Source organism: Nannospalax galili, unplaced genomic scaffold (assembly GCF_000622305.1).
Source record: "Nannospalax galili isolate Female #2095 unplaced genomic scaffold, S.galili_v1.0 scaffold379, whole genome shotgun sequence".
NCBI classification, from domain to species: Eukaryota; Metazoa; Chordata; class Mammalia; order Rodentia; family Spalacidae; genus Nannospalax; species Nannospalax galili.
The window spans coordinates 33,212-49,138 of NW_008343963.1; the positions used below are offsets into that span (position 1 = coordinate 33,212).

General features: G+C 40.7%; 1 protein-coding gene across 1 annotated transcript in view; it reads left to right on the top strand.

Annotated features, from left to right (window-relative positions):
• The first annotated feature begins 7,076 nt into the window (after positions 1-7,076).
• The window catches only part of Nmd3 (NMD3 ribosome export adaptor), a 34,371-nt gene continuing 25,520 nt past the window's right edge, over positions 7,077-15,927 (top strand). Inside the window, exons 1-4 of the mRNA XM_008840220.3 lie at positions 7,077-7,204; positions 7,557-7,612; positions 9,465-9,599; positions 11,724-11,820. Of these exons, the coding sequence (XP_008838442.1) occupies positions 7,569-7,612; positions 9,465-9,599; positions 11,724-11,820 (276 nt within the window). The 5' untranslated portion in view covers positions 7,077-7,204; positions 7,557-7,568. The remainder of the gene's footprint in view (positions 7,205-7,556; positions 7,613-9,464; positions 9,600-11,723; positions 11,821-15,927) is intronic.

Sequence of the window (15,927 nt, forward strand, 5' to 3'; positions counted from 1 at the left end):
TCTGTCATGAAATGATTGTCCCAACTCTAGATTTTATTTTATTTTTACAAATGGTTTGCCTGCATGTATGTATATGCACCACGTACATGCAATGCCTGCAGAGGCCAGAAGAGGGCCTCAGATTCCCTGTAACTGAAGTTAAGAGATGGTTGTGAGCCACTATGTGAGTGCTGGGAACCAAACTCAGGTCCTCTACAAGAGCAGCAAGTGCTCTTAACTGCTGAGCCATATTTCTAGCCCCTGTTGTTAGCATCTTATAGTTTCAGCATAGATGTCCTGCACATGCTGTTAGCTTTATCTAATCATATAATTTATGTATTTGATTTTTTGTTTTGTTTTTGAGACAGGGTCTCTCTATAGCCCCAGCTAGCCTGGAACTTGCTTTGTAGACCAGGCTGGCCTTAAACTCACAGAGATCCACCTGCCTCTGCCTCCTGAGTGCTGGGATTAAAGGCATGCGCCACAATGCCTGGCATTTATTTGATTTTTAAAACCTTCTTCTAAGCATACACTGCATGTTGAGCATGCTCCCTTCTCTGCTCCCATCTCCACTGACCTCCCTTTCCCTGCCCCAACTCTTGTTTGTCCCCATTGTACCCTTACACAGTTTCACTTCTTTTTTTAAAAACATTTTTACATCTATTCTTGAATTTGACAAGGTCATATGCATGGATGAGGCATTTTGATCATATTAACCCCCATTTCCCTCTCTTATGCCCATCTCATCCTTTTGGAATCCCTTCTTTTTCCCAAAAATCCCCTCCTATTTTTACATTTTTTGAAAATATTTCCCACTGGAGTTACTTAGGGTTGCTTGCATAAGCACAGGTGTGGGGTTATTTATTGGAGCATGGGCAACTTACCAGTGTTTGTTGTTGTTGGGCATCTGGGTTGGTTGCCTGACCTAGCTATTATGGATAGTCCTGCAATAAACATTGATATGCTATGTGGTGTGTTGGAATCTTTTGAGCAAATACTGAGTTGTGGTAAAGCTGGATCACATGGTAGATGTATTTCTAGTTCCCTGACAAACCTCCATACTGACGTTTATAGAAGTTAAAGTAGTTTTCATGTGCAATAGCAGTGTTTAAGATTCCCTTGTCTACATCCTAGCCAGTATTTGTTTTCTTAATGACTGACATTCTAACCAGAATAAGATGGAATTCTCATGTAGTTTTGATTGACATTTATCTGGTGGCTCTAAGAGAGACTAACCATTTTTTTTCATTTGTTTATTGGACATTTGTGTTTTATTTTTGTGAACCGTCCGTTTCATTAGACTACTGATTGAGTTTTGTTTTCTTATTTTTTTATTTTTAAATTTCCCATTTTTCTTTGTTATGTTCTAGATATTACTCCTCTGTCAAATATATAGCAGACAATGATTTTCTCCTAATTAGTTGGCTTTTCTTCACTCAATTAACTGTCCTTTTTTTGCTGTAGAGGAGTATTTTGATTTTATGAGATCCTCTGTTGATTGTTGGCCTTTTGTCCTGAGACATTGGGACCTTATTCAGAAGGTCCTTACTGATCTCTGTATCATGTAGCATCCTCCCTACTTTTTCCTCTAACAGAGTCATTGTTTCAGGTCTTACATTATCTTTTGTGAAGAGGGTGAGGTAGGGAACTAGCCTCATTCTTCTACATGTGAATACATTTTTCCCAGCACATTTCTTAAAGAGGCTGTCTTTTTGTGAATGTGTATTTTTTGCATTTGTGTCAAAAGTCAGGTGGCTATTGCTGTGTGGGTTTAAATATGAATCTCTGTTCTGTTCCACTGGTATGCAAATGTCTCTGGTTTTGTGCCAGTACTGTGCTGTTTGTGATAGCATCACTCTGCAATATGACATAAAATCAGGAAGGATAGTATCTTCTGCATGATTCTTTTTGCTCAAAATTGCTTTGGCTATCCATGGTCTTTTGTGCTTCCAAATGAATTTTAAGATTGTTTTTTCCTAGTTCTGTGAAGAATGGCATTAGATTTGAATGACAACTGCATTGAATCTGTGGTAGGCTGCATTGAATTTGTTTGATAAAATAGACATTTTTTCACAATGTTGATTCCTCCAATCCATGAACATGGAATGTGTTTCCATCTCCTAGTGTCTTCTTCAACTCTTTAACTTCTTTCTTGAGTGTTTCTAGAGGCATTTCACTTCCTTGGCTAGATATTTTTAAAAAAGATATCGTGAATGGGATTGTTTACTTGATTTCTTCAGCATGGTTGCTATTGGCATATAAAAAGGTTACTGATTTTTGTGTTAATTTTGTATCTTATTACTTTGCCGAAAGTGCTTAACAGTTCTTAGAATTTTCTTTTTGTTGTTATTGTGTGTACTTTTTCATGTGTGTACATGTGTGAAGGTACATGTTCATGTGTATACTGTGATAAAGGCCAAAGATTGACTCAGATGTCTTCCTCAATCACTATCTACCTTTTTTGACAGGGTCTCTTACTTCATAGTCCTGGAAGGCTTGGAACTCACTATGTAGACCAGGCTGGCCTTGAACTCACAGAGATCCCCTTGCTTCTGCCTTCTGAATGATGGAATTAAAAGAGTACACCACCATGCCCACTGTCCACCTTATTTTTTGAGATAGGATCTCTCATTGAACCTAGAGCTCACCAATTTGGTTAGATTGGCTGACCAGCAAGCCCCTCAGATCTGTCTTCACCGTTCCAGCTCTGGGCTTACAGTATATCCTGCCACACCCAGCTTTTCATATGGGTGCTGGAAATCTGAACTCAGATCCTCATAGCTTGTACAGCAAGCACCTACTGACTCAAGCCATCACTCTAGTTTCCAGATCTAAGAATCTTAGAGCACAGAATCAAATCATCTGCAAATAAGGATAGTTTGATTTCTTCCTTTCCTATTTGTATTCCTTTAAGCAGCTATAAATTTTAAATTCCAGTGTTTCCATGTTCATTATGAGTATATAAAGTATAAGTGATTTTATGGGGCTGGAAAGATGGCTCAGAGGCTAAGAACATTTCCTGCTCTTCCAGAGAACTTGAATTTTGGTTCCCAGCACCCATGTTGGGTGGCTCGCAAGTATCTGTAACTCTAGCTCCTGGTGTATACTCACACAAACATATACACATAAAAATAAATCTTAAAAAATGTCATGTGTGGTGATGCACACCTTTAATCCTAGCACTTGGGAGGCAGAGGCAGGTGGATCTCTGTGAGATTGAGACCAGCCTGGTCTACACAGCAAGTTCCAGGCTAGCTGGAGCTACAAGCAGACCTTGTCTCAAAATAAATAAATAATAAAAGAAAATGAAATATAAAATATGTGATTTTGTATGATTTTCTTGTATGTTGTGATCTTGTTGGACTTACTTATCAGTTCTAGGAAGTTTTCTTGTAGATTTCTTGAGGGTTTTCCATGTAAACAATAATGTCATCTGCATATAGAGACAGTTTTTTAATCTAAATACCTCTATTTCTTTTTCTTGTCTTATTGTACTGATTTGGACTTTAAGCACTATGCTGAGTAAGAACAGTGAGAATGAATATCTTCACCTTCTTCCTAACCTTAGGGGAAAGATCATTCAATTTTTACCACTGAGTTTGTGGTATATAATTTGTGATGTTTCTGAACAATATTGTTTAATAATTCATAAGGACTTTTGGTGGGGCAAGGGAGAGGGAGATGCTGGGTATTAAACTCAAGATCTCATGCATACTAAGCATATGCCTTACCAGTGATTTATACCTCCAGCCCTTCTTACTTACATATATGTTTATAAGAGATATTGGTGTGTAGTTTTTTGTTTGTGCCATCCACAATTTTAGTATACTTATAGTAGTTGTTCCACAACAAGAGTTGGGATATGTTTCTTTCTTTTCTATTTTCTGGCAGAGATTGTAGAGAATTAATGTTGCCTGTTCTTTAAACATGTGGTATAGTTCTCCAGTAAAATTATCTGAACAGAGAGATTTGAGAGTAGTGATGGGAAGGCTTCAAGTTGTAAATTCAATTTCTTAAGTAATTAATGTGTGATTCGAATGATTCCGTATTAAGTTGTGCTAGTTTGTAATTTTTGAAGAATTGATCTGTTTTGTCCAGGTTGTCAAATTTGTCTGTGCAGATTACATAATTCCCCTTTCACTCTGAAAACTGGCCAGTTGTCTAATCTCCCTTTTAGTCTGTTCAGATACATTATACACGTTATTGAATTTTTAAAAAAATTATTTCATGTGTATGCGTGTATTGCCTGCATGTAGGTAAGTGCACCCGTGTCGTGCAATGCCCACAGAGAACAGAAGAGACTGTCAGATCCCCTGGAACTGGAGTTATGGACAGTTGTTAGCTGCCATGTGGGTGCTGGGATTCGAACCTGGGTCTTCTGTAAGAACAGTCAGTGCTCTTAACCACTGAGCCATCTCTCCAGCCCCAGATATTATTGAATTTTATTTCTTTGATGAACCCTCTCAGCACCATCTTATTGCTCACCTGAACTGGAGATTCCTCTGTCCTGCACACAGATGTCTGCTGGGTATCTTGCTTAACTTTGCTCGTAACTCCTGGAAACTGTTTCTCTTTTTCCTTTTTCCTGCTTTATTTTCTTTAGTTGCATCTTCAGAAGAATGTAACCTTGCACTGATGAAAATGTTTTCTTTTATGATAGAGATGAAGCTCAGTGATAGAGTGCTTACTGTTTAGCACACAAGGCCCTGGCCTCAATCCCTAGCCGGCCCCCCAACACCCACCTACCAACACATACATGTGCACACACACAATCCTTATTGTGCATTTATGCTCTGTTGATACTTTTGACTATCCATTCAAAGCAAGCTTCATTTTCTTTAGAAATCTGGGTTGTTCCATTGCTTTCTCATGTCCTCGACTGTTACAAAGCAGTCTGAGGTTATTTTTCTCCTCTGTATGTGACATGTTCTTCCTCCCTAGAAAATTTAGGATCTTCCTTTTGTCACCAGTTTCTGAAATCACATAATAACAATCTCTGCTATATATATTTTCATCCATTTTGCTGAGAATATAGGGAATCCTTTCAGTTTGTGAACTGATATCCTTTCCTTCTGAAAAATATTTACTGGAGTATTTCTTTAAGAATAATCATTTCTAGGCCTCGTGTGGTGGCACACACCTTTGATCCCAGCACTTGGGAGGCAGAGGCAGGTGGAGCTATATGAGATCGAGGTCAGCAGCCAGTTCTATACAGTAAGCTCCAGGCCAGCTGGGACTACAAGGAAACCCTGTCAAAAAGACTTAAAAGCTGTCCAGTTTTGCTAAATGTCTTAGCTAAATCTAAAAAGTCACACTAATTCTAAGGAAACTGTTTTAAGTTTTGAGCCTTCAGGCAATTGGCAACTGTTCAATTACTGAAAAGATTCAGGGCTGATGGGTATCACACCCTCTTCATGTGGCTGGGAGAGTAAGTGGAAATCATAGTTCAAATGAGAAGCATCAGTTATACATTCGGACATTTTGGAAAGCAGTCAAGTTTCCGGACTTTTTCTTTGATAGGAGGAAGTGCTCTGACAGAAAACCCTGTTTCTTCCATTGCTGGCCTTGCCTTGCTCAATAGAGAAACAGCACCCCAGGTCATGTCCCATTTATGGAGCAGCCACGTTCAATGAGTCATCAGTGAACAAAGGCCAGTCTACTTAGGAGAAACTCTCAAAGGTCCAGTCAGCTTCAGAGTACCTTGGTAAACTGAGGCTGTAGGTCAGATTGTAGGTCAGCAGAGTACCCTCTGTTCAGTTGACATCTGACTTTTTTTTCCACTGACTGTTTCCTCCACGGGTGAACTCTTAACAGCCTGAGACACACTCCATGCTCACTTCCCACGTCACCTTGATAGAATGTATTTGAGAATTCTTTGTGGGATCTCACCCTCTCATGATTAGTTGATGGTAATGGAGTATCCATTACTCATTAATATTGAAGCCAAAGTAAATAGAGCACCAGTTCTTTTAAAATGCTCATTCAATATATGCCTAAGGAAGTCACGTTGTAATCTAAGACAAAAGAGATTAAATGTATATATTTGCATTGATAATTAGTTCAGAAAGGGATTTAATAAATCCTGCTCTAAAACTTTTTTGACAAATTAATGTATAATGAATCTAATAAATGAACCTGAAGCTTGCTAGGAAACCACAGACATCAAGTTCTTTTAGTTATCTCATTTTGAAAATTCTTTTTTGTTCTTGTTGCTGTTAGTATACAAAATAAGGGGGTTTTATCATGGGACTTTCTTTTTCTTTTAATAATTTTTTTTCTTTATTTCAACAACTTATTCTTCACCTTAGAAGGAATGTCTCTTTTAATAATTTTTAAAATTACATTTACTGTGTATTTTCGGGTATGCATGTGTCATGGCAACTTTGGGGAGTTGGTTCTTCTCTTCCACCATGTGGTCCCTGGGATCAATCTCTGGTTGTCAGGCCTGCTGTAGGCTTACCAGCTCAGGCTAGGCTCAAATTCACATGGCATGACTATATAACCAAAGATAGCCTTGAAGTTCATTTTCTCCTGTTTCTACTTCCTGAGTGCTGGGATTACAGGCATGAATTACCCACCATGCCTGCTTTTATGGGGTTTTGGTGATGGATCCAGATCTTCCTGCACCAAACACTACCGACACAAGCCATTTTCCTAGCCCTATTTTACCTGTTTAAAAATACAGGCTTTTCCACAGATGACTATGTCTTCTATTTTATTCTTTCATATAGTTAATAAATAATGATTCGAGCAGTTAGGATGTGGTAGGCATTAGACATAAGAAAAGGAATAAAATAAGTCAACGGAACTACCTTCAGTGATGTTTTGATTTAATAAACACACCATTTACTAATAGCCGTTCTGAAAAAAAAATAACCATTTAACCAAGACGCAGATTCGCAGTCGAGCTATCTAAAAGGAAAATACTCACGGGCAACCGCTGGTCCGCGAAAACCGGAAGGGAAGATAACCTAAGCTAAGGAGCAGCTGGATCTCAGTCTCAGGCCGGTAAACTCGCCCCGCCCCCCAGCCTCCGCCCCATACGAGGCCCCGCCCTCTACGCGCTCCCCCCCCCTTTAACCGGCGTCCATAGGTCGGCGGGATTTCGGGTCATACTATCGCGAGACCTTCCTCTTACCCGCTGTCAGCGGAGGCAACCGAAGCGGCGGCCGGACGGTGGGTTACGGATTTTTCTTGTAGTTTGAGCCTGTCCCGGAGGCTGCGGGTAAGTTCCAGGGCCGAGACCTAGTCACCTGGCGCCGGCAGTGGCCTGAGGAGCAGGCCGGGCCCTACGAGTCGGCCGCGTGCGCACCGCGTGTGCGTTGCCGGTGCGGGCGGCGGAGAGACTTTGGCCCAGGCGGCCGTGGGCCAATGCGCATGCGTTTCTGGCCCTGGTTTGCTAGTGGGACACCGGGAAATTTGGGGCCTGATCTTCCCGAAGTTACTTCTGGAGTTGCCGGGTGGAGTGTGTACGCCTTCCTGTTTCACCCCACGCAGTGATGCTTTATTTAGTCAGATGACCGAAGGACACGCACAAGTTGTTAAATGTCGCCATTCCTTCTGCCCTCTCTTTGAAGGTGTACTGAACGATGGAGTATATGACAGAGTCCATTGACCGCGGCCCGGGACACATGTGAGTCATGAGCCCTCTTCCCTCTTCCCTTTGCATTTCAAAATTGTAAACTGAGTCTGAAACTTACTGAGAAAACTTTGAGTGATAGAAGTTCTTTTCTCATAAATGGGGAAAAAATGTAGGTCTTGTATGGGAAAGCTACTTCTGAGCAGTTTGATCCAGACATTGTGAAGTGCCACAGAGCAATATATAGCCATTAACCCGATGTGAATGTTTAAATTTACATCGCCTGCTCAGTCGCTCTGTCATGTTAGCTACATACCAAGGGCTCAGTAGCCACATTGGAAGATTATCTTGTTTTTCTTTTGGACAGCGTTGGTTGATGTCACTAGTTCACAAACTTTAAATTTTGCTTCAGACAGACAGGGTCCTGCTATGTAGTCCAGGCTGGCCTGGAATTCACTATGGAGCCAAGGCTGACTTTGAACTCTTGATTCTCTAGCCTTAACCTCCCAAGTGCTGGGATTCTACCATGCCCAGTCCACATTTTTTTTCTGCTTCCAGTACACCTAGAATTATGCTCCCTATGTTTAGACAACATCACAAGACATAGATACTTTTCCTAGTCTGTCTTATTTTCCTTTTTACATTAATTTGTACTGTACAAAATAGGGTGTTCCATTATGACATTTTTATACAGATGTATCATTGCACGATGCCTATATTCTCCCTATTACTCATTACCCTTCCCTGCCCTCCAACCCACACTGACTCCCCTTCCCCTAAAGTCTCCTATTTCACTCATTTAGAGCTCAGAACAAATAGGGCATCAACTAGACTAGTTAGGTGCATCTTAAAAGGCTCACTTTTTGGTGAAATGGCAAAAGGACAAACTGATCTTAACATTCTTGACATGGAATGTTCTTTCAGTGTTTGCTATTGGTGCACTATTTGCCTTGTTAGCCTCTTTCTTAGTTTCCAATTTTCCCTGAGTTTGCAGTTAAGAAATTTGTTGTGTGTTTATTGGTAAACTCTGATGCTTTTGTTCTCAGAGAAAATGTCTGAAAGGATATTTATAAATGGTTATGGTCACTTATGTGGGTGATCTTGGTTGAGGGTGGCAGAGACATCTTACCGTTTTTTATTGTATTTCAGTATTAGAAATTGAGATTAGTACACATTGTGTGTTTTCTTACATTTTCTTTAAAAAAATGTAACATGGTAAGATTTGTTTTTAGTAGAAGATTATTTTGGCCTGTGCTATTTATTTATTTTTTATAAATTTTTAAATTTTATTTTCAATGTGTATGCGTGTATTGCCTACATGTAGGTAAGTGCACTCCTGTCATGCAATGCCTGCGGAAGTCAGAAGAGGCTGTCAGATCCTCTGGGACTGGAGTTATGGACAGTTGTTAGCTTCCATGTGGGTGCTGGGATTCAAACCTGGGTCTTCTGCAAGAACAATCAGTCCAGCCCATATTATTTTTATTTTATGTGTATGCGTGTATTGCCTGCATGTATGTAAGTGCGCCCGTGTCATGCAATGCCCTCAGAGGTCAGAAGAGGCTGTCGGATCTCTTGGGAATGGAGTTATAGACAGTTGTTAGCTGCCATGTGGGTGCTTGGATTCAAACCCAGGTCTTCTTCAAGAACAACCAGTGTTCTTAACTGCTGAGCCATCTCTCCAGCCCCGTGCTAGCTATTTAATATAAATTTTAAACTAAATAAAATTACCAATTGAGTTCCTGAGTTGCACTGTTCACTGTTGCCCAGTACCATGTGTGTGTATGTGGCTAATGACGGATGGTGCTAGGATTAAAGGCATGTGCCACACTGCCCAGCTTTCTTTTTTTAAATTAACTACTATTTTATAATATCTAACTGGAAAATTTTTATCCTTTATTCATTCAAGCTTGTGCTGTGAGTGTGGTGTCCCGATTAGTCCAAATCCTGCCAATATTTGTGTTGCCTGTTTGCGAAGTAAAGTGGACATCAGCCAAGGTATTCCGAAGCAGGTCTCGATTTCTTTCTGCAAGCAATGTCAGAGGTACAGTGCATTACTTTTTTTGGTCCACTTCCAGTTGGGGTTTATATGGAGAGCCACTGTGATGTGCCAGATGACACCAGAGTTTTGTACAGAGGAAGCTCGTGCAGTTAAGATTGAATTTTACTTAGGTTGATGTTGCCAAGGATTTTATAATTTATAGTTTAATAGTGTGTTTTCTACTATGCCCCACTAATCTGGTAAAGTGTACAGGTATTTGAATCTTTCCTTTTTCTGTTAGGAGCTTAGTAGATTTAATGGACATAGTTGATCAGAATTGATGTTTCTGAGGGTGAGAGCAGATTTTAAGGACATTCTGGGGTTTTTTGAGATTTTTTTCTTTTTCACCCTGGAACTTACTATGTGGACCAGCCTGGCCTCCTTCACAGGGATCCACCTGCTTTGGCCTCCCATGCACTATGATTTAAGGCATGTGCCACGAAGCCTGGCCTCAAGCACTTTTTTTAAGTAACTTAGCAATATGCTTTAGAAACTTTTAAGGTTCACATGTGATTAAAATAACTGTAGTTAACCGGAAAAGAAGTTCAGTAATAGTCTGAAATAAAGTCTGAATTTGAAGGTATAGGCATCTTTTGAGAGTTGATATTTCATTCCTTCTTTCTTTCCTTTAGTTGTTGGCACAAGCCACTTACGTGTAGTGGTCCACTGAGTAGTATAAAACTTGAACTTGCCAGTGAATATAAAATTATGTGCCTGCAATTTCCCAAAAAAGATTTAGCTCTTTACTTTGTGTGTGTGTATGTGTGTATGTGCAGGTTGTCTGTGGATCTTCCAGGGGATTCAAAATGTATCTCTCTGAAAAATAACTGTGTACACATGTACAAACCCATGGCATTTGTGTCTATTTTAGGGCATTTCCAGTGTGTAAACCTGGCAAGTGTGAGGCTTTTTTTTTTTTTCTTTTTTGAGACAGGGTCTCCTTGTAGCCCCAGCTCTCCTGGGACTCACTATGTAAACCAGGCTGGCCTTGAACTCACAGAGATCCGCCTGCCTCTGCCTCCTGAGTGCTGGGATTAAAGGTGTGCACCACCATACCCGGCCCAAGTGTGAGGCTTTTGATCTGGTGTAAATGTTTACCACTCTTAAACATGTGGTGGGGTTTTAAAGTACTAGACAAGGGATTAGGATTCCTGCTTCGTCTTGGATTTTCAGCTAGTTTTCTGTAACTCTTAGTTATATAGCCTCTCTGAGCTCAGTTTTTCATTAGAGTTAAGGTATTTTATTAGATATAGGATATTTGAAGCCCTTTTTAAAAGTACTTATAAACAAAGTTTTTGTTGTTGTTGAACCTTGAAGAGTGAAAGCAAAGTGTTTGGCCATTTAATAACTATGGCAAGAAAGCAGTCATATAACCCATTTGAAAGTATTTAGCAGACATTAGTTTCTTAAGTACCTACTGTGTACTAGTTCTTGGAAGACTGGGCTAAAAAACCTTAACATACTGAAAGGACTTAATATTTTGCTTTAATTAGGTTTTACCTAAAAATTTAAAACTTGAGTTTTTCAGCCTAGAAATTGAAAAGGCCCTTGAAATACAGATGAGTAGACTAAACCATTACTGATACACTAATTTACTTTGTGAGAAATAATTCTCACACATGTTAGTTGTATGGGGTAAAGCATTTTAGTGTCATTTTGGAGTGATTCTTACCTGTTTTTCAGAGCATAGCTTCAAGGAAATTTTGCCATCCTTATTGGAATTTTATTATTACTGTGTGTGTGCCCACATACTCTTGCATGAGCCAGTGCTTGCATGCGACTGTGCACGTGGAGGTCAGGGAACAACTTGCAGGAGCCAGTTCTCCTTTCACAGTGTGGCTCTGGGGATTACTCCCTGTACTATCTCACTGGCCCCATACTGGAATTTTTACTAATTGAAGTGATGAAGTTGATAGTAGATATCTTAGGCTGGCTTTCTCAGAGGTTTACTTTTTAAATTAAAGACACTGGTCTCATAGAAGGTTTAGGAACTGTTTGGGTTGAGGCTTCAGAGCAGCCTTGGGCGTTACTCCTGGTTAATAATTAGTATCATATCTGTGTATTCAGATGGAAATCGCTGTTCTTCCTGAGAACCAGCAGATTTCAGTGTGTAACCTTCTCTTTCAGGTATTTTCAGCCACCAGCAACTTGGGTGCAGTGTGCTTTAGAATCCAGGGAACTTCTTGCTTTGTGTTTGAAAAAAATCAAAGCACCTCTGAGTAAGGTAGGTCAAATAGCTAAAATCAGCGTTTGTTGGTATCTTTCTAAAGTGTGCATTTCCAGAAAATTCTTGAAATGTTCTCCCCTCTTCCTTTCTTTCTTTTTTTGATGCTGGAGATTGAACCCAGGGCCTTGCCCATTCTAGGCAGGTGTTCTTCCACAGAGCCGTCTTGCTGATTCCATTACATATGTTTTGATTTTTAGACTTTGATATATGTGCATGAAGTATATGTATGTATATATTTTTTAGTGGAAATGAGCTTATCTTTTAAAAGATTTGTAGAAATCAACTCATTGAGTATTAAGAATCTCTTATGTGTGATTTTTGCTTTGAAAACGTCTATGTAAAACTGTCAGTAAACATAATTTAGGAGATTATATTATGATTATGGGATCTTTGGTTACTTTTTGTTTTCGTTGTTGTTCTGGAAAGAAAATACATATGCCTGTCACTTAAAGTCAATGCTTACATGTCTCCAGAAAGCAAAAAAAAAAAAAATGGTTTGCATAAAGTCCCATTTGCTTCTTGGATGTAGACAGAATTTTTTTTTTAATTTGTTTTTATTTTATGTGTATGAGTGTGTTGCCTTCATGTATATAATGAAACACATGTGTGCACTGCCTGTGGAGGTCAGAAGAGGGTGTTGGGTCCCCTGGAACTGGAGTTAGCCACTGTGTAGATGCTGAAAACCAAACCCAGATCTTCTGCAAGGGCAGCCAGTGCTCCTAACCACTGAGCCATCTACCTGGCCTCTAGATTTTGAACTTTTGCCTCACTTATGTGGTGTATGTTTTGACTAAAATGGACACTGAGTTTGAAGGCTTTTCCAATTCTTCATTAAGCTTGATAAAATTTCATGCAATATTTTAAAAATCCTGTAGAGAGTCCCCTTTGTTTCCTCCCCACCCTCAAATTTCTCTTAGTCAGGTATTAGTCCTCTAGACCTAAAGCTTCCTTTTCATTTTCCCATCTGAGCCATGCTGCTGGCCCCTACATGTTGAGTGTTCATTATCCAAAAATACTTGGAATCAGAAGTATTTCAGATTACTGGCTGTTTTTTTTTTTTTTTTTTTAGTCTTTTAAAAGAAATTTTCATTATTTTTATTTTATGTGTATGCGTGTATTGTCTGCATGTAGGTAAGTGTACCCGTGCTGTGCAGTGCCCGTGGAGGTCAGAAGAGGCTGTTGGATACCCTGGGACTGGAGTTATGGACAGCTTTAGCTGCAATGTGCGTGCTGGGATTTGAACCCGGGGCTTCTGCAAGAACAACCAGTGTTCTTAACTGCTGAGCCATCTCTCCAGCCCCCTTTTTTTTAATATTTGCAAGTACATAATGAGATGCTTTGGGAATGGGACCCAACTCTTTTTTTTTCTAAAGAATTTTTAAATTATTATTTTTTCATATTTTATTATTTTTATTTTATGTGTATGTATGTATTGCCTGCGTGTGGTGGGTAAGTGCACCCATGTCGTGCAATGCCTGCAGAGGACAGAAGAGGCTGTCGGATTCCCTGGAACTGGAGTTATGGACAGTTGTTAGCTGCCATGTGGGTGCTGGGATTTGAACCCAGGTCTCTGCAAGAACAACCAGTGTTCTTAACCACTGAGCCATCTCTCCAGCCCCTTTAAATTATTTTTATGTGTGTGTGTGTGTGTGTGTGTGTGTGTTTGTACGTGTACGTGTGTACACATAAGTACAAGTGCCTATAGAAGCTAGAGGCATCAGATCCCCCTGGAATTGGAGTTGTAGGCAGTTGTGAGCTGCCAAGTATGGGTGTTGGGACCTAAACTCAGGTCCTCTGCTCTTAGTCAATGAACCTTCTATGCTGAGTCATCACTGCAGTCTGGAACCCAACTCCTGATACAAAATTCTTTTGTGTATCATATATCCCTTATACACAAAGCTTACGACAATTTTGTACATGTAACATTCTGTTGGTGCTGTGAAAATTTCAGATTAGGGTCATGTGGATGTCAGGTTTTTCAGATTGGGGATGTTCAGCCTGTAACAGGATTTTGCTTAAATCCCTGATTTATCTCTCTCTCTCTCTCTCTCTCTCTCTCTCTCTCTCTCTCGTCAAAATTTTTTTTCCCCCTTTATCTTAGTTTTTCACTTTTGTTCTTGAGCGTTTGTTAAATGTCTGATGAGTCTGAGTAGTTCGTTCAGCAGATGATTAATAAGTACTAGGTGCGTGCCATGCTGGTTTTGTCATTGGGGAATATAGCAGTGAGTAGGAGAGACAATCCCTGACCAAGCTGTTAATTTGAGGCCCTGAAGCATGTAGTGTAGCCGGTGATTCAAATGGATGGCTATGTCACGGAACATATGGAAATATAGAAATTCTCTGTAGGAAAAAAATGGTAGGAAGGGGGATGAAAACTATTGTGGAAAGAGTTAGAGTTTACAATAGGGTATTTACGGAGGCCTCACTGAGAGGGTGCCATTTGGATCTACCATTCAAGATGAGAGGGAGAGAGTTGTGCAGAAATCTTGTGAAGAGCACTGTGGGTAGAGAGATAAGAAAGGTGTGTAGAGAGCAGAGCCAAGAACGTGCCTGCATGGAGAGCAGAGCCAAGAACATGTCTGTGTGGAGAGCAGAGCCATGAGCATGCCTGTGTGGAGAGCAGAGCCAGGAACATGCCTGTGTGGAGAGCAGAGCCATGAGCATGCCTACGTGGAGAGCAGAGCCAAGAACATGCCTGCGTGGAGAGCAGGGCCAGGAACATGCCTGAGTGGAGAGCAGGGCCAGGAACATGTCTGCGTGGAGAGCAGAGCCAGGAACATGCCTGCGTGGAGAGCAGAGCCAGGAACATGCCTGCATGGAGAGCAGAGCCATGAGCATGCCTGCATGGAGAGCAGAGCCATGAGCATGCCTGCGTGGAGAGCAGAGCCAGGAACATGCCTGCGTGGAGAGCAGAGCCATGAGCATGCCTGCGTGGAGAGCAGAGCCAGGAACATGCCTGCGTGGAGAGCAGAGCCATGAGCATGCCTGCGTGGAGAGCAGAGCCATGAGCATGCCTGCGTGGAGAGCAGAGCCAAGAACATGCCTGTGTGGAGAGCAGGGCCATGAGCATGTCTGTGTGGAGAGTAGGGCCAAGAACATGCCTGTGTGGGGAGCAGAGCCATGAGCATGCCTGTGTGGAGAGTGGCGAGAGAATAGTAGCTGGGGGCTGAAGTTAGAGAAATTATGGAAGGTCAGAGGCCTTAGCAGGGTCTGGTTTTTACTTTGAGTGTAGTGGTACATGTACATAATAGAAAACAGTGAGGAGATGATATGATTTATTAGTATCTCTAGGTGCTGTTTAGAATAGATGTCAAGGGGCTAAAGGACCACAGGAAGGGATCTTCTAAGTGATGGTGTTGGATCTGAAGTAGTTATGCATCTATTTTGTAGGTAGTTAGTAGTAATTGCTATTACAGCTGAATTTGTATATGTAAAATTCAGAAGAGTTCTGGGTGACTTCTGTTTTTGACCTGAGTACCCAAAAGGAAGGAGTTGTCATTAGTGAGATAAAGTTTTCAGGAGGAACTGGCCAGGGTAGTGGGGTTCAGAGCTCATCTGTAACTGATACTTGGATGTTCACTAGACGTTTAAGTAGAAGTACTGAGTGGATAGGAGGGTGGTCCAGGCTAGAAATGATGAATGGGGTATAGAGGGTATTTAAAGCCATGAATTTGGGATGGGATTACATAAAGTTCAGCTCTTGCCTAGTATGCACAAGGCCTTGGGTTCAATATTCCTACCCCCTCCTTAACCCTTCTACCAAACAGAACCACTAATTAGAAATTACCTAGTGAGTTTAGATAGATGGGGGAAGAAACTAAATTGGAGACATCCTGGAGTCCTTTAGTGATAAAATTTTAAGAAGATGAGAAGGACCAGTAAAGGAAACTGAAAGGAACTGCAGGGAGGAGGAAATTCTCATTAGGTGCCTATGATGTTCTAGAAGGCAAGGGAATAATAGCTATATGCTCTGCTTCTGATGAGCCAAGCAGGAAATTCTGTAGATTTAACAATGGGGAAGATTATTAGTAACTCTAGTGAAGAATTAACTGGTGCTTAGAGATGGAGTAAAGACATGATTTGAATGCAAGGAAGAATTGGAGG